General features: G+C 54.7%; 1 protein-coding gene across 2 annotated transcripts in view; it reads left to right on the top strand.

Annotated features, from left to right (window-relative positions):
* Window positions 1-7,953: 7,953 nt before the first annotated feature.
* Window positions 7,954-16,803, top strand: part of PVALB (parvalbumin) — a 17,061-nt gene continuing 8,211 nt past the window's right edge. Inside the window, exons 1-5 of one of the 2 annotated variants that reach the window (XM_021687625.1) lie at window positions 7,954-8,070; window positions 8,551-8,618; window positions 10,294-10,426; window positions 11,647-11,756; window positions 12,646-12,758. In XM_021687625.1, coding sequence (XP_021543300.1) covers window positions 8,558-8,618; window positions 10,294-10,426; window positions 11,647-11,756; window positions 12,646-12,752 — 411 coding nt within the window. In that variant the 5' untranslated portion in view covers window positions 7,954-8,070; window positions 8,551-8,557 and the 3' untranslated portion in view covers window positions 12,753-12,758. Of the gene's footprint in view, window positions 8,071-8,533; window positions 8,619-10,293; window positions 10,427-11,646; window positions 11,757-12,645; window positions 12,759-16,803 lie in introns of those variants that run through there. The other variant, XM_021687626.1, reaches the window with a different exon arrangement.

A 16,803-nucleotide genomic window follows, 5' to 3' on the forward strand; every position in this document is an offset into this window, starting at 1 on the left:
GAAGGGGGGGGGGCAGGGGAAGGAGGGGAAAAGAGGGGAAAGGAGGGGAAGGGAGACAAAGAAGGAGGGGGGCAAGGAAAGTCTAGGGAGGGGGAAGGAGAGACAGAGTGGGGAGGAGGAGGGAGTGAGAGAGGGAAGGAAGAGAGATGGAGGGGGGAGGGAGAGAGAAGGGGAAAAGAGAGGAGAAAGGGAAGGACAGAGAGGAGGGAAGAAGAGGGAGGGGGAGGGAGAGAGGACAGGTACAAGGAGGGAAGAGGGAGGGGAGAGGAAGAGGGAAAGGGAGAGGGAGGACCCTCTGGTAGTCCCAACCAGCAGTCCTTCCCTGCCTCCCTATGCCCACGTGTTTATTTCCTGATTCTCATCATTGTCATTCTTCAAACCTCAGCTTTCCCCTCCAGCACAACCTACAGATTCGTCTGCAGTCCTGGAGCAAGATGGGAACCATTGGGTTTCCAATTCAGCTTCTGTGATTTAAACTTTTTTTTTTTCCTCAAAAGAATCCAACCCAGAATCAGGATGGAAGCAGTAAATATTTGATAAGAAAAAGCAATGGTTCGTAAAATTCTCGTAAAATACACGGGTCATGTCACCAAGGACTTTCACACTAGGTGCCAATGTCAAGCCTCCCCCCAGAGGCTGAAGGGACACCAAGATGTATGGGGACCACACACTCTAGATTTGCTTAGCATGGTTTCAAATATCCAGTTCCCTGTTCCCCAGAGCACCTGCTCTTATCAGAATATGAGCTGCAGTTTCAGGTCAGGAGGAAGGGAGAGCGCCGTGGATGAGTCTGGAACCCCAAGGGGAGGCCACAGTTCCTGAAAGACTAATTACACACCAGCAGTTGCCCCTAAAGTGCAGGGGAATAAACGGATTTAGATGGCATTATAAGTAGCAGTCCAAGAATATTGTAGAGAACAACCATTGTCCACATACAACCAAAAATAAAAACATTAGTTTGATTTATTCTCCTTGGAGGCTCTCCGAGAGAAAAGCTGGACGCTGGTGTTCGTGCCTCCAAGTCCCAGCTGGAAAGGCAGCTGGAAACAGGGAAGATGCGGAATAATGGGACCATTACTGAGGTAGTGATGGAGGTAAATGCAGGTGCTAGGAGGGGCACAAGCTCAGGGGAAAGAAACCCAGGAGGGCTTCCCTCGGTGCCATATGTGTCTGTGTCCTCTTCTTGGAAGGACACTGTCACATTGGATTAGTCCTACCCTACCCTCCAGGGACGTTAACTTCATCACCTCCGCAAGGACCCTGTCTCCAAATACAGTCACATTCTGAGGTACTGCGGGTCCTTCCACAGATGAATTGGGGGGGCACACTCAGCCCACAATACTGGGGTACAGATAAATGTCTCCAGATGAGTTCTTTGTTTTTCCCGTTGGCTACGGGAGAGTTCAGAATATTAGAACTTGTCTGATTTTGACACAAAAATGCTGGATGCTGGAGAGCATACATGTGCACTGTTAGAGCCCCAGGGCCCCCCGAGTCAGGAAGAAGGGCTGTCCCGGAGTCCCACACAAACACACAGAGACTCAGCATCTGCCCCCTGCAGCTACCGATGTGCCTACGTGCATGCGTGCACACACACACACAGCACACACACAGACACACACAAACACACACACCACACACATATCAAAGTTACACACACACACACAAACACACACACCACATCACACACATATCACAGTTACACACACACATAACACACACAAACACACACACCACACCACACACATATCACAGTTACACACACACATAACACACACAGACACACACAAACACACCCACCACACCACACACATAGCACAGTTACACACACACATAACACACACACACACATACGTATACAAACATATACACACACACATCATAGACATGCACACACCTCTCCTGACCATCCTAACTGTGCTATGGGATGTGGGTTGTTATGGAGATGGGGCAAGGAGCGGTGGAGGTAGCGGTGGACTGAGGAAGAGGCGATAATGTGAGAAAACCCGTTGCCTTTGTAACCTCGGCCGGCCGTATTGATCTGAGCTGGGCTCGAGATTTGATGTCGTCTGCTCCCCTGATGTCAGTAGGTATCTGGGAGCCAAGAGAGCTCTTAAAAACTCTGCAGACCGTCGTCTGTCTGCTTCTCCACATGCATCACCCAGCACAAGGAGAGAAGGGAGAACCCCAGAGGCTGCCCGTTACCAATTGCCACTAAGTCTTCCAATGCGCATAGCCATGGCCGTGGGGCGTCCTGCTCCCCTGAGTAGCTCCAGCCCACAGAGGGACCAAACTCTTCCCTCATTTCCCCTGAGCATCACTGAGACAGGATGGGGTCTTCGAGGGAAGGACACACACCCAGGTGGCCAAGAGCCACAATCTCCTTGGCTCGTGGGCTCATCCCTGGCTCACTTTCCAGATCCCAGCCCGATCTAGGATGGCACTGGGGTTGGGGGGGAGACCCCGCTCGCAGCCCCTCCCACCCTCACATGCTGCAGCTCCTCCCCCCCACCTCCCCGAGTATCTGTCACCCTGACCTCCCCAGCAAGGACCTGCATCCTGGTCTTGGGGACCGCCCTGGGAAAGGTAAGGGGCTGGCACTCGGGTTCTCCTCCCTGGTTTTTTTCCATAAAGCCCCTCCAGGGTCCCCTTGTCCAGTGGCAGGACAGGCTCGAGGGTAAGTTCATCACAATGATAACCACCCTAATCGTTTGTGCAGGATATCGTAGCCTCCAGACCCCTACTCAGACACAATCCATTCGGTATCCTCCATAGCTTCCTCTTCAGCATCACTACACAAGGAAGGAACGGAGGCCCAGAGAGGTGAAGCGACTAGCTCAAGGTCACACAGTGCCACTGTAGGGAGCCTATGTGCCCTTACCTCCCTTAGGACCCTCTGCCCCTTGGCCTCTGTCTCGGTGGTGACATTGCACTTCAGTACAGGCGAGAAGCCAGAGGAGAAACAGGGCCACAGGCCCAAGATCTAGCTCTCAGGCATGGGGCCGAGATTCCTTCGAGTTGATACACGTCATATCACAGGGCTGACCTCATACATATCATTAGATCCTGCAGTGTCCGCCCAGCCCTCCAGGGCTCTGGACGTGAGGAACTCTGTATCCTGTTCCCGGCCACAGCAGGTGGAAATAATGTGAACTAATGCAACAGCAACAGTGAAGTGAGCAGCTGAATGCTGGTCTCCTGACAGAGAGCAGCTCAGAGACTGCTGACCCGCACACACTGGCCTCCCCCCTCCACCAGCTGGGAGGCCGGAGCGGGCTTCGGGGAGAGCGCTGGACACTGCAAACGGGGCTGAAGACAGACAGACCAGGCTCTGGCCTCCGTGTGCCGTGTGACCTTGGGCAAGTGACTTGACATCTCAGAAACTTGGTTTTTCCATCTGTAAAAGGGGATATTGGGATCCACTTTGGGAACATGTAGGTGGACGTGTCCAGCTGAAGGCCAGGCACAGTGTGGGGACCCAGAGGATAGAAGAGGTGGGATCAACGTGGGGATATGATGTCCACCTACCCACCCAGCTGCCTCATGGCTGTTTGCAGTAAGAAACCCAGAAGTGAGGGGGAAATTGCACCAGGCAGGGCTTCTGCCTCTGAGCAGAGGCCCCAGGGGATGGGAGTATCTGCCTTTAGGGACAGGAAGTGGTTGGGATCTCAAGTCCAGAAAGACCACTTCGGACTCCAGAATGAATCATCACAGAAGTTTAATGCATACCATCATCAAACTCACCAAGGACTTAGGGCATAAACCTCCCTTATGCCTGGCATACTTGGCTGCCTCCGAGACTCCATCCCTGAACAGTCCATGGGCTTTGACCACCCAAATCCCTTACGTCTCAGTCCAGGCACAGGCCCCCTCCTCTAGTAGCTCCAATGGTGTTGACATCCTGCACCCTCCGGGCTTGAAGTTGCTTTGTGGCCCAGGCCCAAGCAGCCCTTGCTAAATGGTAGCGACCGGTTCAGGGATGGCGTATGACCGAACCAAGCTAACTACGGCCAAAGAAACTCAGTTCTGAGACTCCTGATCAAGATCTCGGGGCAGTGGACTCCCCTTTCCCCACAGGACTCAGACCTGCAAGTTTACAGCACTGCAGGGGAGGGATCAAGTCCCACATCAGGCTCCTTGCTCAGCTGGAAGCCTGCTTCTCCCTCTGCCTCTGCCCCTCGCCCCTGCTTGTGCTCTTTCTCTTTCTCTCTCTGGCAAATAAATAAAATCTTAAAAAAAAAAAAAAAAAGGCAAGCTATTAGAGTGGATAGGAGCAAGGGCTTTGGGGTCAGAGAGACCTGGGTTTAAGTGCTAGCCCTGCTAGGCCAGTCACCTTAGGCAACTCACCTAACCTTTCTTAGCCTTGCTCCCTCATTAGTAACATAGGGAAGGCAATGCCTACCTCATAACGGGGTACAAGGACAAAAGCATGATGCAGTGTAAGTGTGCTCAACACTGTGCTCAACAAATGAGTATGACTATTTTCCCAGACCCTAGCCAGGGATCCTCCTAAGGGCCAGTCCTTAAGGCTCTGTCTCATTCCTGCCTCACAGAGCTCAGCCATGCCAATGACCTCAAATCCCTGACCTCCTTGATGAACACCAAAGCTCTGTGTCCAGTCTCAGCCTCTCTCCAGAATGCAGATCTCTGGGCATCTCCACCACAATGTCCTCCAGGCATCCCAGATCCAACACGATGACTTGGCTGGTCCACCACTCTCTGCATGACTTGGGTCTGTCACCTTGGCCTTGGTTTCTTCATCTTTACATGAGCAGGCTGTAGTAGATCACTATGGAACCCCTCTCAGCCCTAACATCCTAGGATTCTCAACTCTGTGTCATCTCCCCCAGACTCACCACCCTCCACAGCAGCACTGCCATCCTCCAGTGAAACCCAGCTTGCAAACTTAGAGTCAACTTGGGATTGTCCATCATGTTCATCACAGCCCCTAGGTCTGGGAGAGTTTCCCTCAAGATGTTCCCTATCTCTCGCTCCTCCCTGTTGCCATTACCATCACGACTGTCCAGACCCCTACATCAGCACATCCTGGATGGACTCCACATCCAGGCTCTAGCCCCGACTTCCCCATCCAGCTCACCCTCTGCTCTTTCCATCCGTGGGTCCGGTAGTCAACGAGGGACTTAGTGCAGCCTCTTTCCCAAACAGACTCTGCATATACGCTGGGCCTCCTCATGTCACCATCAAGAACTGAACTTCGCTGCAGATAATGTCAATGCCCTGGAGATTCTTTTTAAGGTTAGGGAATGAGGGAAGGAAAGTTCCATGGTGTTCATGGTAGATACTCAATAAACATATGTTCAATTCATTCATTCATTCATTCATTCATTCATTCATTCATTCGTTCATGCTTTTCAAGCATGACCCCTTGGATGGTTATCTCCAGTGCCAGATAGATCACTCCAGAGATCCCTTTGCAAATCTCATAAAAGCTGTGGGCCTTAACTTCACAAGAGCACATTTGCATGTGACTTTTTCCATATAATTTCAGGGGGGTTCTTAGACCCCCAAACCCATCTACAGAGCAAAGTTTGCCCTTAATTTATTCTACAGATGGGAATGCAAAGAGAGGAAGGGGCTTGTCAGAAAACACGCAGAACACACCTCCATGCACTAGATCATGTCCTGCAAGGGCCGGGCCCACACGCAGCTCCAAGTTCATGGCTTTGAGGATAACTCCCATCACACCTAGCATCTCTGTGCCATTTCCTCATCTACGTAAGCGTGACCAGGCCCGCACAGCAAGGCTGTAGTGAGGAGGTGGTGTATAGATAAGAACCTAGGCCAGCCCCATGCACAGAGGACAGATCCTGTTCCATTCATGTGCTCGCCTGTTCTCTTCCTTTCCTTGCAGGATTTTGGAGGATGGAAACAGTGCTGCCATCTAATGTGGTCACGGAAGGCTTCACGGAAGAGGAGAGCCCTGCCTGAGCCTCAATTTTGGGTGCTGGAGGGAGCCAGGGGCCAGGGGTTATTAATAGACCTGGCTTGATGGGCCCAGGGAGGGTGAATGTGATACAGATACCCAGCACCGTGGCTGGGAAGTACCTGACACCAGAAGGGGAGGGGGCCGGGGGCCGGGGGTAGTGCCACCTCCCAAAATAGCTAGAGCAGAAGCCTATATAGGTGGCCATCCCACTGCCAGGCTCACTTCCCTGCAGGACCTCCCACCGGCCCGGCCCTTCCGTGCAGTTCCAGCCCTCCATCTGTACCCAAGGTGAGTGGCAGCTACTAGGTTGGAGGCTGGATGCAGTGGGGAGGAGGCCAGATGGAAGGGACAGTCACTTTGCCCCTGTCCCCAGTGACACGGGGCTGGGAGGAAGTGCTGAGAGGTCAGCAGCTGTGGTCCAGGCCTGAGAGCACGGATTCCTGGGCTCTCCATCCAAACTACCGGTGTTGACCTGGGACAAATCCCTCCCCCTGGCTGGGCCTCAGGGTCCCCACCTGTGCAACGAGAGGGACGGAGCCAGGCATCTGTGGACTCTGGTGATGCCATCATAGGAGGCCCATGAGTGGGCAGAGGAGGAGGAGGAAGGTATGGAGGGCTGGCAGGCCAACCCCAATAACATCTTCTGGGGCTCTGGCTGGGTGGACTCTGGCCCAGAGAAGGTGTCAAGCTGATGGAAGTCTTCTCTAGCAGGGAGGAAGGAGGGAGGATGGGCCTGTGTTGAGGTTCCTGCCTTTGCCATGGGGGTCAGTGTTTGGGCATGGTCTGTGGCTCAGACGGGTGGGACTTGACAGGGCTGGGTCCTGGGCAGTGGGTAGGGGCGCCACGGACGAGAGTCACTGAACTCCAAGTTAGCAGACCCAGGCGGGGGTCCCTCTCTGCCACTGCCTTGCTGTGTGTCCTTGGACCATTCACTGACCCTCTCTGGCCTAGTTTCCCCACCAGTATAGCATAACGACCCTTCAGCTAGGGAAACAAACTCTCCAATTAGGCCCCTGGCATGAGCTGGGCCTGGGGGTTGAAATGATTGCACGGAAGCCCAGCACATCCACGTGAACAGCTTGGCTGGGGGCCGGGAGAGCAGGGGCAGCTGAGGGGTCCATGGAAGGCTGTGCAGCAAGAGACAGCGGGTCAGGAGCTAGAGCCTCTGCTCCTTGGAAGCCAGCTGGAGGGCTGTGGACTGAAGGAGCTGACTCACAGGGAGGGGGCAGCCCGAGCAGCGTCGTCCTAAGGCTTCCAGGAAGGGCAGCCGTCCAGGGCTGAGCTGAGGAGACAGTGTTGACAGCGAGTATGCCAGAACTCAAGCAGCTGGACAGCCCTCCCCAGCCGCCCACCAACAGGCACCACACTCAGCCCCAGCCCACCTGCCTACACCTTCCGTTGGGAGTCTCAAGATCCCACCACAAAGGACCATCAACACCATCAACACAAGGTCTGGTCTATGTCGACCAGAAAAGGAGAAGGTCATAACCCAAGGTCACTCAGGGACTTAGCACTGCCGCAGATCTAGAACCCAGGCATCCTGACTCCCCGTCCATTGCTCTGCAAACTATAGAGGCAGCTGGTTGCAGCCTGAATCCTGGGGAGACCGTGGGAAAGAATGCAACTGGTCTCTGGCTGCCTAAGATTAGGAAGTGTCACATTTCCCAGAGATGAAGTTCAAGCCATAAAACCTGCTGAGCTTGTCTAGAAAGTGTGGTCTGAAGGTACCAACCTCTCCCCAAACATGGGTCTTCTGGTCGCCAAGTGAGGAGAGGGTGCATAAAGATTTCAGCGAGCCTCTCCCACCTTACCCTCTCCCAAAAGGTTTGTGGGGGCAGGAGCCTGGACCCACACTATAGTCCATGGCTCAGGAGACCAGGGAAGCAAGTAGTTGGTGGAGATCTGAGAACAGTTCTTTGGAAAGTCAGACTAGGAAAGAAAAATGGTTTCAGTGCATCTCTGGCCAGATGTGGGATGGGGCATCCGGAGAGGGCCTGAGAGGTAGCCGCCTATCTTCTCCGTGCCACCTCCTCCCAGCGTCCCGAGGGTCAGGTTTCCAGACCTCGGCGCTCAGATTTTGCAGCATAAATTTGCATCGGGGACAGACAAGAGCGGAGGCTGAGGTAGGAGCGGAGACAGAATGCGAGTAGCCCCCCCCCCCCCCCCCCCCGGGGGCCCCCCCGGGGGGGGGGGCGGCCCCCCCCCCCCCCGGGCCCCCCCCCCAGCGGCGGGACATCCTCCGAGGCGCACGGACCGGAGAAGCTGCGCCGCACCAGGCTGGCGCCTCCTGCGTGCCCTTGACGGCAGGCGACCCCTCCAGCCCCGGCTGGTGACGCGGGCGCCCTGGCCGCGGCCCCTAGGATCCCGAGGACCCCCGGCGGGGGCGGTGCTGGAGCGGCAGCGGGTCTGCGCGCCCGCCGGGCCGGGGCCGCGCGGGGGGAGTGAGCGGCTCTGGCTGCGCGCCCAGCCCCGCGCCCCCTGGCTCTGCGCCAGGCCCGCGGGCGTGCGCCCGGCGCGCAGCACTGCAGCGCTGGTCATATGAGCAGAAATGATGAGAAAAGCACTTTTTAATCTTTTCGCACTTGCTCTGCCCGCTCAAACAGTTGCAGGATGTCGATGACAGACTTGCTCAACGCTGAGGACATCAAGAAGGCAGTGGGGGCCTTTACCGGTGAGCAGCGCGCTCCCCTCCCCAGCCCTCTCCCCCGATCCACTACCCTGGCCCCAGCACCCCGCGGGTCGCGCGGCTGACCAGTCCTCCGGAGCGTTCCTCTGCCCAAGCATCCGGCGGGGCGCTGGCAGGACGGAGCAGGGGGCTCCTCGGCATTTCCCAAACTCCTCCGGAGCGGGACTTGGCGCGGGGAGCGGGTGGGGAGGCCCCGTGCTCTGCCCGACAGCGGAAACTTGTCGGGGCCAAAGGCCGGGTGGCCGCGCTGCGAGGACTCGGGGTCCCGGACAAAGGGCAAAGACCGGGGTCCAAAGCGGGACCCCCAGGTCCTTGTGGGCGCTTGATACTTCCCCTTTAAGGCACTTGGAGGGGTGCGGGTGCGCACATCTCCTCTCCAAGCAGCCCCTTTCGGAGACCCCCGTTCAGAACGGGACTCTTCTCAGCTGTCGGTGGTTGGCTCCCCTGCAGTCCAAGCCCCTCTCTAGGGCTCAGAGCACCCCCACCACCACCACCACCACCGACCATCGAGCGAACAAATGCGGTGACCTTCCCACAGCTGGCATTCTGCTCTGCCCAATCCTGCGGGAGCATCCTCAGCTTGCAACTTCCAGCCTCCATAGATGGCCCGGGGAGGGGAGCGGGCAGTCTAACCTCTCTGAGCTGCCCTGGACTTGAGTGCTTAGCTGCCTACCTGCTTCCTCCCTTCCCTCACCTAGTTGGGGAAACTGAGGCTGGGAGCAGACCAGAAATTTGCCCAAGGTCACCTAGCACAGCAGAAGGGGGATTAGAGCTAAGGTCACCTCCAGGTCTTGGTCCCCCTCCTTAGTGTTAGAGGTGGACGGAGGAACGGTCCTTCCCTCAGCTCAAGGCTGAGGGGAGAACATGACTCTCAACAGGACCCCTCCCTGCCACACACCTATATTATTCTAACATTGTACCCTTTCCGGGTGTTCCTGAAAGGGAGCTCAGCACACAGAAAATTGGGGAGGGGGCCTCCCATTTCCTCTCTGCTTGGCATCCCCTCCTCAGGGTATGAAGAAGCTCTGGGAGGCTACCCTCCCAGGGTGCTGGGATAACCCACCCACAACTCCTTGACCCAGCTTGCTCCCTCTGAGAAGAAACTTAAGTGGGAATTCTGGGGAGCCTTCCAACACTCCCCCAACTCCCACCGGAATTGATACCTGTGGCAAAGCCAGGGTTCCTGGGTCCTCCCCCTCCTCCTCCCACTGTATGACCTTGAGAGAAACTTGTCTTCCCTGTGTCGGTCGATTTTCTGGCATTACAATCTGTGTGGCCGAGAAAAAAGGTCGATCACCCGCCAACATGCACACACCATGGTCACACCACTTCCAATTCCCCTGCCCACCCCCAACACCCCAAAGCCTTCATGGAACCCAGGAAGCTCCTCTGCCTTCAAAGGCTGCCCTGTTCTCAGTGAAGGGTACAGCGGAGAGTGGGGGCAAGTCTACCTCTTCTACCTCTAGCTGTGTGACCTTGGCCCAAGCACTGGGCTGCTGGTCTGGGCTCCTTCAACCCTCCCATAGAGGCACCCTCCACCCCCCAGCACTGGCACAGGGGGCTCAATCAACAAATGCTTTGACACCCCGTTCTCCTGCCCCTCCCTACTGCCCCGTCTTTGTCCTCATTTTAACCCACTCCTCTCCACCCCGCCCCACAGCTGTCGACTCCTTCGACCACAAAAAGTTCTTCCAAATGGTCGGCCTGAAGAAAAAGAGCCCGGATGACGTAAAGAAGGTGTTCCACATCCTGGATAAAGACAAGAGCGGCTTCATCGAGGAGGATGAGCTGGGGTAAACTGAGGCCTAGAAGGGCTGCCCAGCCTGAGAGGGAGTGGGGGTTGGGACTCTTGCTTCCGAGTGCCCATCAGATCTGGCCCTCTCTCTGCACCATTGGCAGAAAACAGCTGTGCCTCACCCAGTTGCTTCCGGAAGAATAAAATCGGCAGCAGAAAGTGCAACTAACTAGGTTAAATTATAGCCACTTAATATTGCTAATGGGATGATGCTACTAAATAATTAAATACACACAAAGAGGCAGGTTTTCTGGATGCCTAACGCCATGTGAAAGACAGGGAGCACTAGCTTGAGTATTTATTTCATTGATTTGTCATTTGTCTCAAAGGCACCATCCATCATCCTGCAGACACCACCCCCCCAGCCCGACTTCTGTACCAGTGCAGCTAAAGCAGTGTCTGGACAGATGGGGGATGCAGAACCAACTTTGGGGGTCAGGAGTTCTGGGAGCAAAGCGGAGGAGGGGAAGATTACGACTAGGAAAATGCACCTGGCTCATGTCTGCCCACCCAGCTGTGCCTTAAGTTACTCTCTGGCCAAGACGGCCTTGAATTTTGTCCTAAAGAGAAGGGGGAGGGTGTGGAGAGAGACCTTTCCATAGGGACTTCCCTATCCATCCAGTCTCTCCCCAAACCATCTCACAAGGGTACCCTTTGTCTAGAACCTTCTCCTTCTATACACACACACACACACACACACACAGGCTGACTTCTACTTGTCCTCCAGGCATCACTTTCTCCAGGAAGCCTCCCTAGCTTTTCCTCTCACTCCAGGTGGGCTGGATGCATCCTCTGAGCACCCTTCTCTGTTTCCATCATTGCATCCATCACCCTGTGTGGTCTCTCTCTGAGTACTCGACTGCCTCCTCATTTTTTCGGGTGGCTTCCTTCTCTGTGCCCCCGGTTTCCAGCACGGCCCCAGTGCAGAGAAGACACTTTTGCGTTTGTTGGGTTGGCTGAATAAATAAACAAATGCAAGTGCCCTGCCTGGAGTGAGGTCGACCTTTTGCTGAGGACGGCCCGTCCCTCCCCTGCACACCGACCCGTGAAAACACAGCCACAGCCCCGGCTGCTCGGCTCAGCACAGCTGCGTGCAGGCCCGCAGCCTGCCGCCTCCCCCAGTCGCCCACTGCAGCTGCGCAGGTGCCGGCCCACCATCGGGACGCTGTTACTGCAAGATGACCTCCGCCTGACTCCCTCCCTGGCTTTTCTCCCCAGGTTCATCCTGAAGGGCTTCTCCCCAGATGCCAGAGACCTGTCGATGAAAGAAACCAAGACGCTGATGGCTGCTGGAGACAAGGATGGGGACGGCAAGATTGGGGTCGATGGTGAGTAGCCATTACCTGGGGCCAGAGCACGTCGTGGATCTTGGGATGTTTGGATGCTAAAAGTTTGGAGCTATCTCTGTCACCTGAGAGGGAGAGGAGGGGTCCCCCACTCCCCAGGATTAGAAGGAAAAGGCAATGCATTAGGTCTGAGAGCTCTATCACGTAAGCCAGGCACACACACAAAACACCTGGGACATTTTTTTTTTTCTAAATTTGAACAACCCAAAAGGAATAGACTCTCTTTTCCTCCCTACTGTGAGGGAATCAAGGAGAATTTGGGATTTTCCCTGAACTTTGCCTGCACTTTTGCCTGGGTTCCGGTCCCAGCTCTGCCCACATTAGCTGTGTAACCTTGGGCCATTTCTGTCCTTCTCTGGGCCTCAGTCTCCCAACCGTAACCTGAGGAGATGAGGCCAACTGACCCGCAAGGACCCTGGGGGCTCTCATGTTCTCAAATTCCAGGGATGGAAATTCCTTATCTTCTATCCTCCTTAGCATCTTGTCCTGGTATCCTGTAACTTCAGGTTTCAAAAGCCTGTTTGGGCTTCACCCAAATATACCCTTCCCGCATTGTAGGAGAGCCAGGAAAAACAGCCAGCCAGCAATCAGCTGGGAATCAGGAAAAGAAATATCTGGCCCTGACTTGCTTTTCAAGCTTTGCTGTCAGAACAGGTGAGGGGATGGTGGCCAGTCCACCATCCCACATCCTTCTCCATTCGGAACTAACATTCACAGAACACACCCCAGCAGCATTATCTTTCTTAGCATCCCAACAGCCTTGAGAATGATCTCGGTTTTGCAGATGGGCAAACTGAGGCTGGGGAGCTTAGCCTGTTCAAAGAGCTAGGGCATAAGTGGGCGAGCAGGGATTTAGAATAGCTCTTTCCAGTAAGCTGTGTCGCACCTCGTGATGGTCCTTCCCATCAACCTAAGAGAAAACTGTGTGCAGGTGCTTGGCCTCTGGGCTCAAATCCCTACCACTTTCTGGCTGTGTGACTTTGGGCAACTCAAGTAACTACTCTGGGCTTCAGTTTTCTCATCTCTGAACTGAGGATAATGATAGCTCTTATCTCATGGGATTGTCATGAGGATTAGATGTGTTAATGTGTAAAGGGTTTAGAATAGTGCCTGGCACAGAGTCAGCACTGTATATGATATGTGTCTGTCACCTAAATTTTTAAAAAACAGGGACTAGGTTGTCTTCACCCTTTTATATCCAGTATGTACCCCACACCTGCCCCAAAGCAGGCACTTAATAAACATCTGTTGCCCGAGTGTAAAGACCAGCCCCCCGCCCAAGCTCTGCTTCCTCTCTGCGCTTCCCCAGCTATGACCTTGGCCCCGGCGCCTCTCTACACCCAGTTCCCGTGCCCGCCAAATGAGGTGCACAGTTTAATCCTAAGACCCGCTTGGGCTCATTGTGAAAATTAAGTGGCTATCGACACAAAACTGCTCTGGGAAAGTTAAAAGGATTCTGAATGTGGGTGTAGTTTATTAAAGTTTTATGCCCGAGACCAAAACGGAGAAACTCGAGCAAGGTCAGATGCAGCGAGTCGCCTGGCCTTCCAGTGCCAGCCATGTCTCCTGCGGCTGCGAGGGGGGGGAGGTGATTTTAAAGGAGCTGGAGCAGAAAATGCTGGAGAGAAGTGGGTGGCTGGTCTTGGCGGTTCCGTTGAGTGGTGAGTGGCACATCTCCCGACAGCCCCTCCTCACCAATCCACTGAGACAGCTCCACCCCGGACCAGGGTTCCTCCTAGGACCCCATCCCAAACCTCCAGACCTGCTTCCCGTTTTCATTTGCAGCCAGTATGCCACAGCTGGGAAGCAAGCCGGAGGCGGGGTCTGCATGGTTGGCTGCTCACAAGCAACCTCACGATAAAGAAAAACGAGGCCAGATCCTAGGCTGCTTCCCTTCTCCCTCCCTGCCCGTCCGTCTCCTATCTTAAAGAGCTAACTCAACTCTTCCAACAGATCCAACAGACGTTTATTGAGTAGCAAGCCTGTGCCAGGCCGTCAGGGAGGTAAAAATGAATTCAACCCTACTCCCAGAGGCACTGTTTCCTGGCTGGGTGCCTGAGAGCAGCAGCTCAGCAACCCTGAGCCCCAGTTGCTCATCGATAAACTGGGCATGACAACATATGGCCCACTGGCATCCCTGAGGATTCCATGACCCGATGCATGTTGAGCGCAGCACCCAGCACATTGCAAGTACTCGGCCAACAGCGGCTATGATCCTGTTTCTATTCTAGCAGCAAGTTGCTTATAGTTCTATGTATATGTACACAAAGGAATGGCAATACCAAGAAGGTGTGGAGGAGGGGGAGAGGTGTGGAGAGGGAGAGACCGTGGTGTGTAGGCATATGGGAGGCTGGGGACAGGAAGCCATTGGCCGGAGTAGGGAGTGGGGGTGTTCCTGGGGGAGCGTGGGCAAGGCATGGGTTTCAGCAAAGGCACAAGGCTGGGAGGTTTAGGGATGTCTAGAAAGGGACAAGAAGGTTGTTTCGCTGGGGGTGGGAAGAGAGAGAGAATTGTTAGCAGGGTGGTAACGTGTGTCGAAGCCTGCCCAAGCGGTCACCTACGACAGAGGACGGAGGGGCAGATGGAGAAAGAGCAGTGCTAGAGCCCGAGTTACACTGGATGCACACCCAGGTCTGTCTTCTGGCGCAGTTCTAGCTCAGGATGACCTGGTGCAAGGTCTGGAGGTCAGCGCAGAACAAAACAGAGTGGGGCAGGAGAAGAAGTGGGGGGCAGTGAGATCAGATCCCCTGAGTCAGCGGGACCGCACACGGTGCACTTTTGAGGATGGAAGATACAGATGCTTCCCCTCCCCATCTCCACCCCAAACACGGTACTTTTTCCGGAGGGTGCCAGGAAGGATGGGGGTGATGATGCCCAATAGGTATTGAGATGGGAGGCAGAAGACTTTGCAGGCCCCCGGGAAGTTCTGTTTTAGGCAATCTGCTTGCCTGCCTGTTTCCTCTAAAGGCAAAAGGTTCTGAGCCCTGCCCATCAGCAGGAGGATGCTTTCAACTTGTGGTGGGACCTGAGCCAAGTCACAGAACCCCCTCTGACCTTCAGGTGCCTGATCTTTACAATCAGGAGTCAGATCACTAGCCCATCACTGGGGTCCCTGCCAGGCCCGGGACTCCATGGATGCCCCAGTGAATAAACCTCTAGGCAGAGGACCAGCTGAGCCCTTGCCACCTCGAATAATGATAGCAGTAACATCTAACTTCATGGAGTACTCACTGTGTGTCAGGTACTGTGCTTAGTATTTTACTCCCCTAATCTTCCTAGCTGTCTCTGAGGTAGATACTATTACTGTTCTCATTTTATAGACAAGGACACTGAGGCTCAGAGAGGCTAGGGGTTTGCCTAAACTTCGTGTCTCAGAAGATGCAAGGTCAGGATCGGAGTTCACGTCTGCTGGATCCAAAGCACATGCCCGGTGCTGCGTGCTCTGTTCATTCATGGAGTTCAGTGAGCATCTACCCTAAGATGATTTTATTTACTGACTTACTGCTTGCTTCTCTCTCCCCCACTGTGATCCAGATCCACAAAAGCAAGAACTTTGTTTTGTTCCGTTCTGACCCCACCACCTAGAATAGGGCCTGGCACACAGTAGGGGCACAAGGAAGGTTTGATGAATGAATGAATGAATGGCCAGCTCTGGGGACGCAGTGTTGAGGAAGAGTGGTGTGTAGGGAGAGGTCTGCAGGCAAAGGCTGGAGACCTGTGTGGGCTGGGGGCTTGCATGCAGCAGGTGCTGGGAGATTCTAGAAGCAGGACTACCTCATCTCCCACCATTTGCCCTCTCAAGGTGAGTGATGCTTACCAGGTCCTTGAGGACCCCAGATTGAAGGGAGGGGATAGAAAGAGTTCTAATAATAACCCTTTGCATTCCCATCTCTGGGGCAACTACTTCCAGGAAGCTCAGACTTTTATAGATGTGGTCGATTGATTCTCAAAGTCCACCCTTGAGAGGCTGGTGCAGAGCTGGTAAAGGAGAGTTTTAAGGCAAAAAAGGAGAGAGAAGCTGGACAGAGGTGGAAGGCAGCCCCAGCCATAGTCTCAAAACCCAGGCACAAATAGTAGGCAGGCCTGCTAAGTGACAGGCTCCTTCTCAAGTGTCTGCCCTTCCCAATGGTGGGTCTCAAACTGGAGCCAACATCAGAATCACTGGTGGGCTTTTCACAACACAGATGGCTGTGCCCGAACCCCAGAGTTTCTGATTCCTTAGGTCTGGAGTGGGGCCCAAGTGTTCACATTTCCACCAAGTTCCCCGGTGAGGCTGATGCCCCAGGGACCATACTCTGAGAACTTACTACAATAATCCTAGAAGGTAGGTGCCATCACTCTTCCCCTTCTACAAATGAGGACAACAAGGCACTGAGGGGTTGTGTCCAGGGTCACTCAGTCACAGAGCCAGGAAGGAGGCTCAGAGGTCCAGCCAGGGCCCCCCCACACACCCCCTGCCTCTCACACAGATGTGTCCCCAGCCCGGGCTCTCCACTCGCAATGCCTGCCCATGTGGAACGTGCAGGCTGACAGGACTAGCGGCTACCACCCGTGGGGCACGTCCTGTGTGCCGGGCACTGCACTTTGGCCTTAGCTCTGAGAGCTCGTGCAGCCCGCACGACAGCTCCACGAGATACACCCTCACCGTACAGACCCGCAACCTGACACTCCGGGAAGTGGGGCCCAGGATCACCCAGGATCGCCGGGCTGCTCCAAACCCTGACACTCTGACTCCAGATATCCCACTGCTCCCCACCGTGCCATGGACAAGATCTGCACGCCCTGGATACACATGCGCACACGCACGCACACACTCTGTCTCACACTCCTCACATACTGTCTCTCACATTCTGTCTCACACACAATCTCACACATACACACTCTCTCACATACACACTCTTTCTCACAGTCTCACAATCTCACACATACACACTCACACATACACTCTCTCACACATACACACTCTCACACTCTGTCTCACACACACTCTCACACATACACTCTCTCACACACACTGTCTCACATACAC

Source organism: Neomonachus schauinslandi, chromosome 5, assembly GCF_002201575.2.
Source record: "Neomonachus schauinslandi chromosome 5, ASM220157v2, whole genome shotgun sequence".
NCBI lineage: Eukaryota > Metazoa > Chordata > Mammalia > Carnivora > Phocidae > Neomonachus > Neomonachus schauinslandi.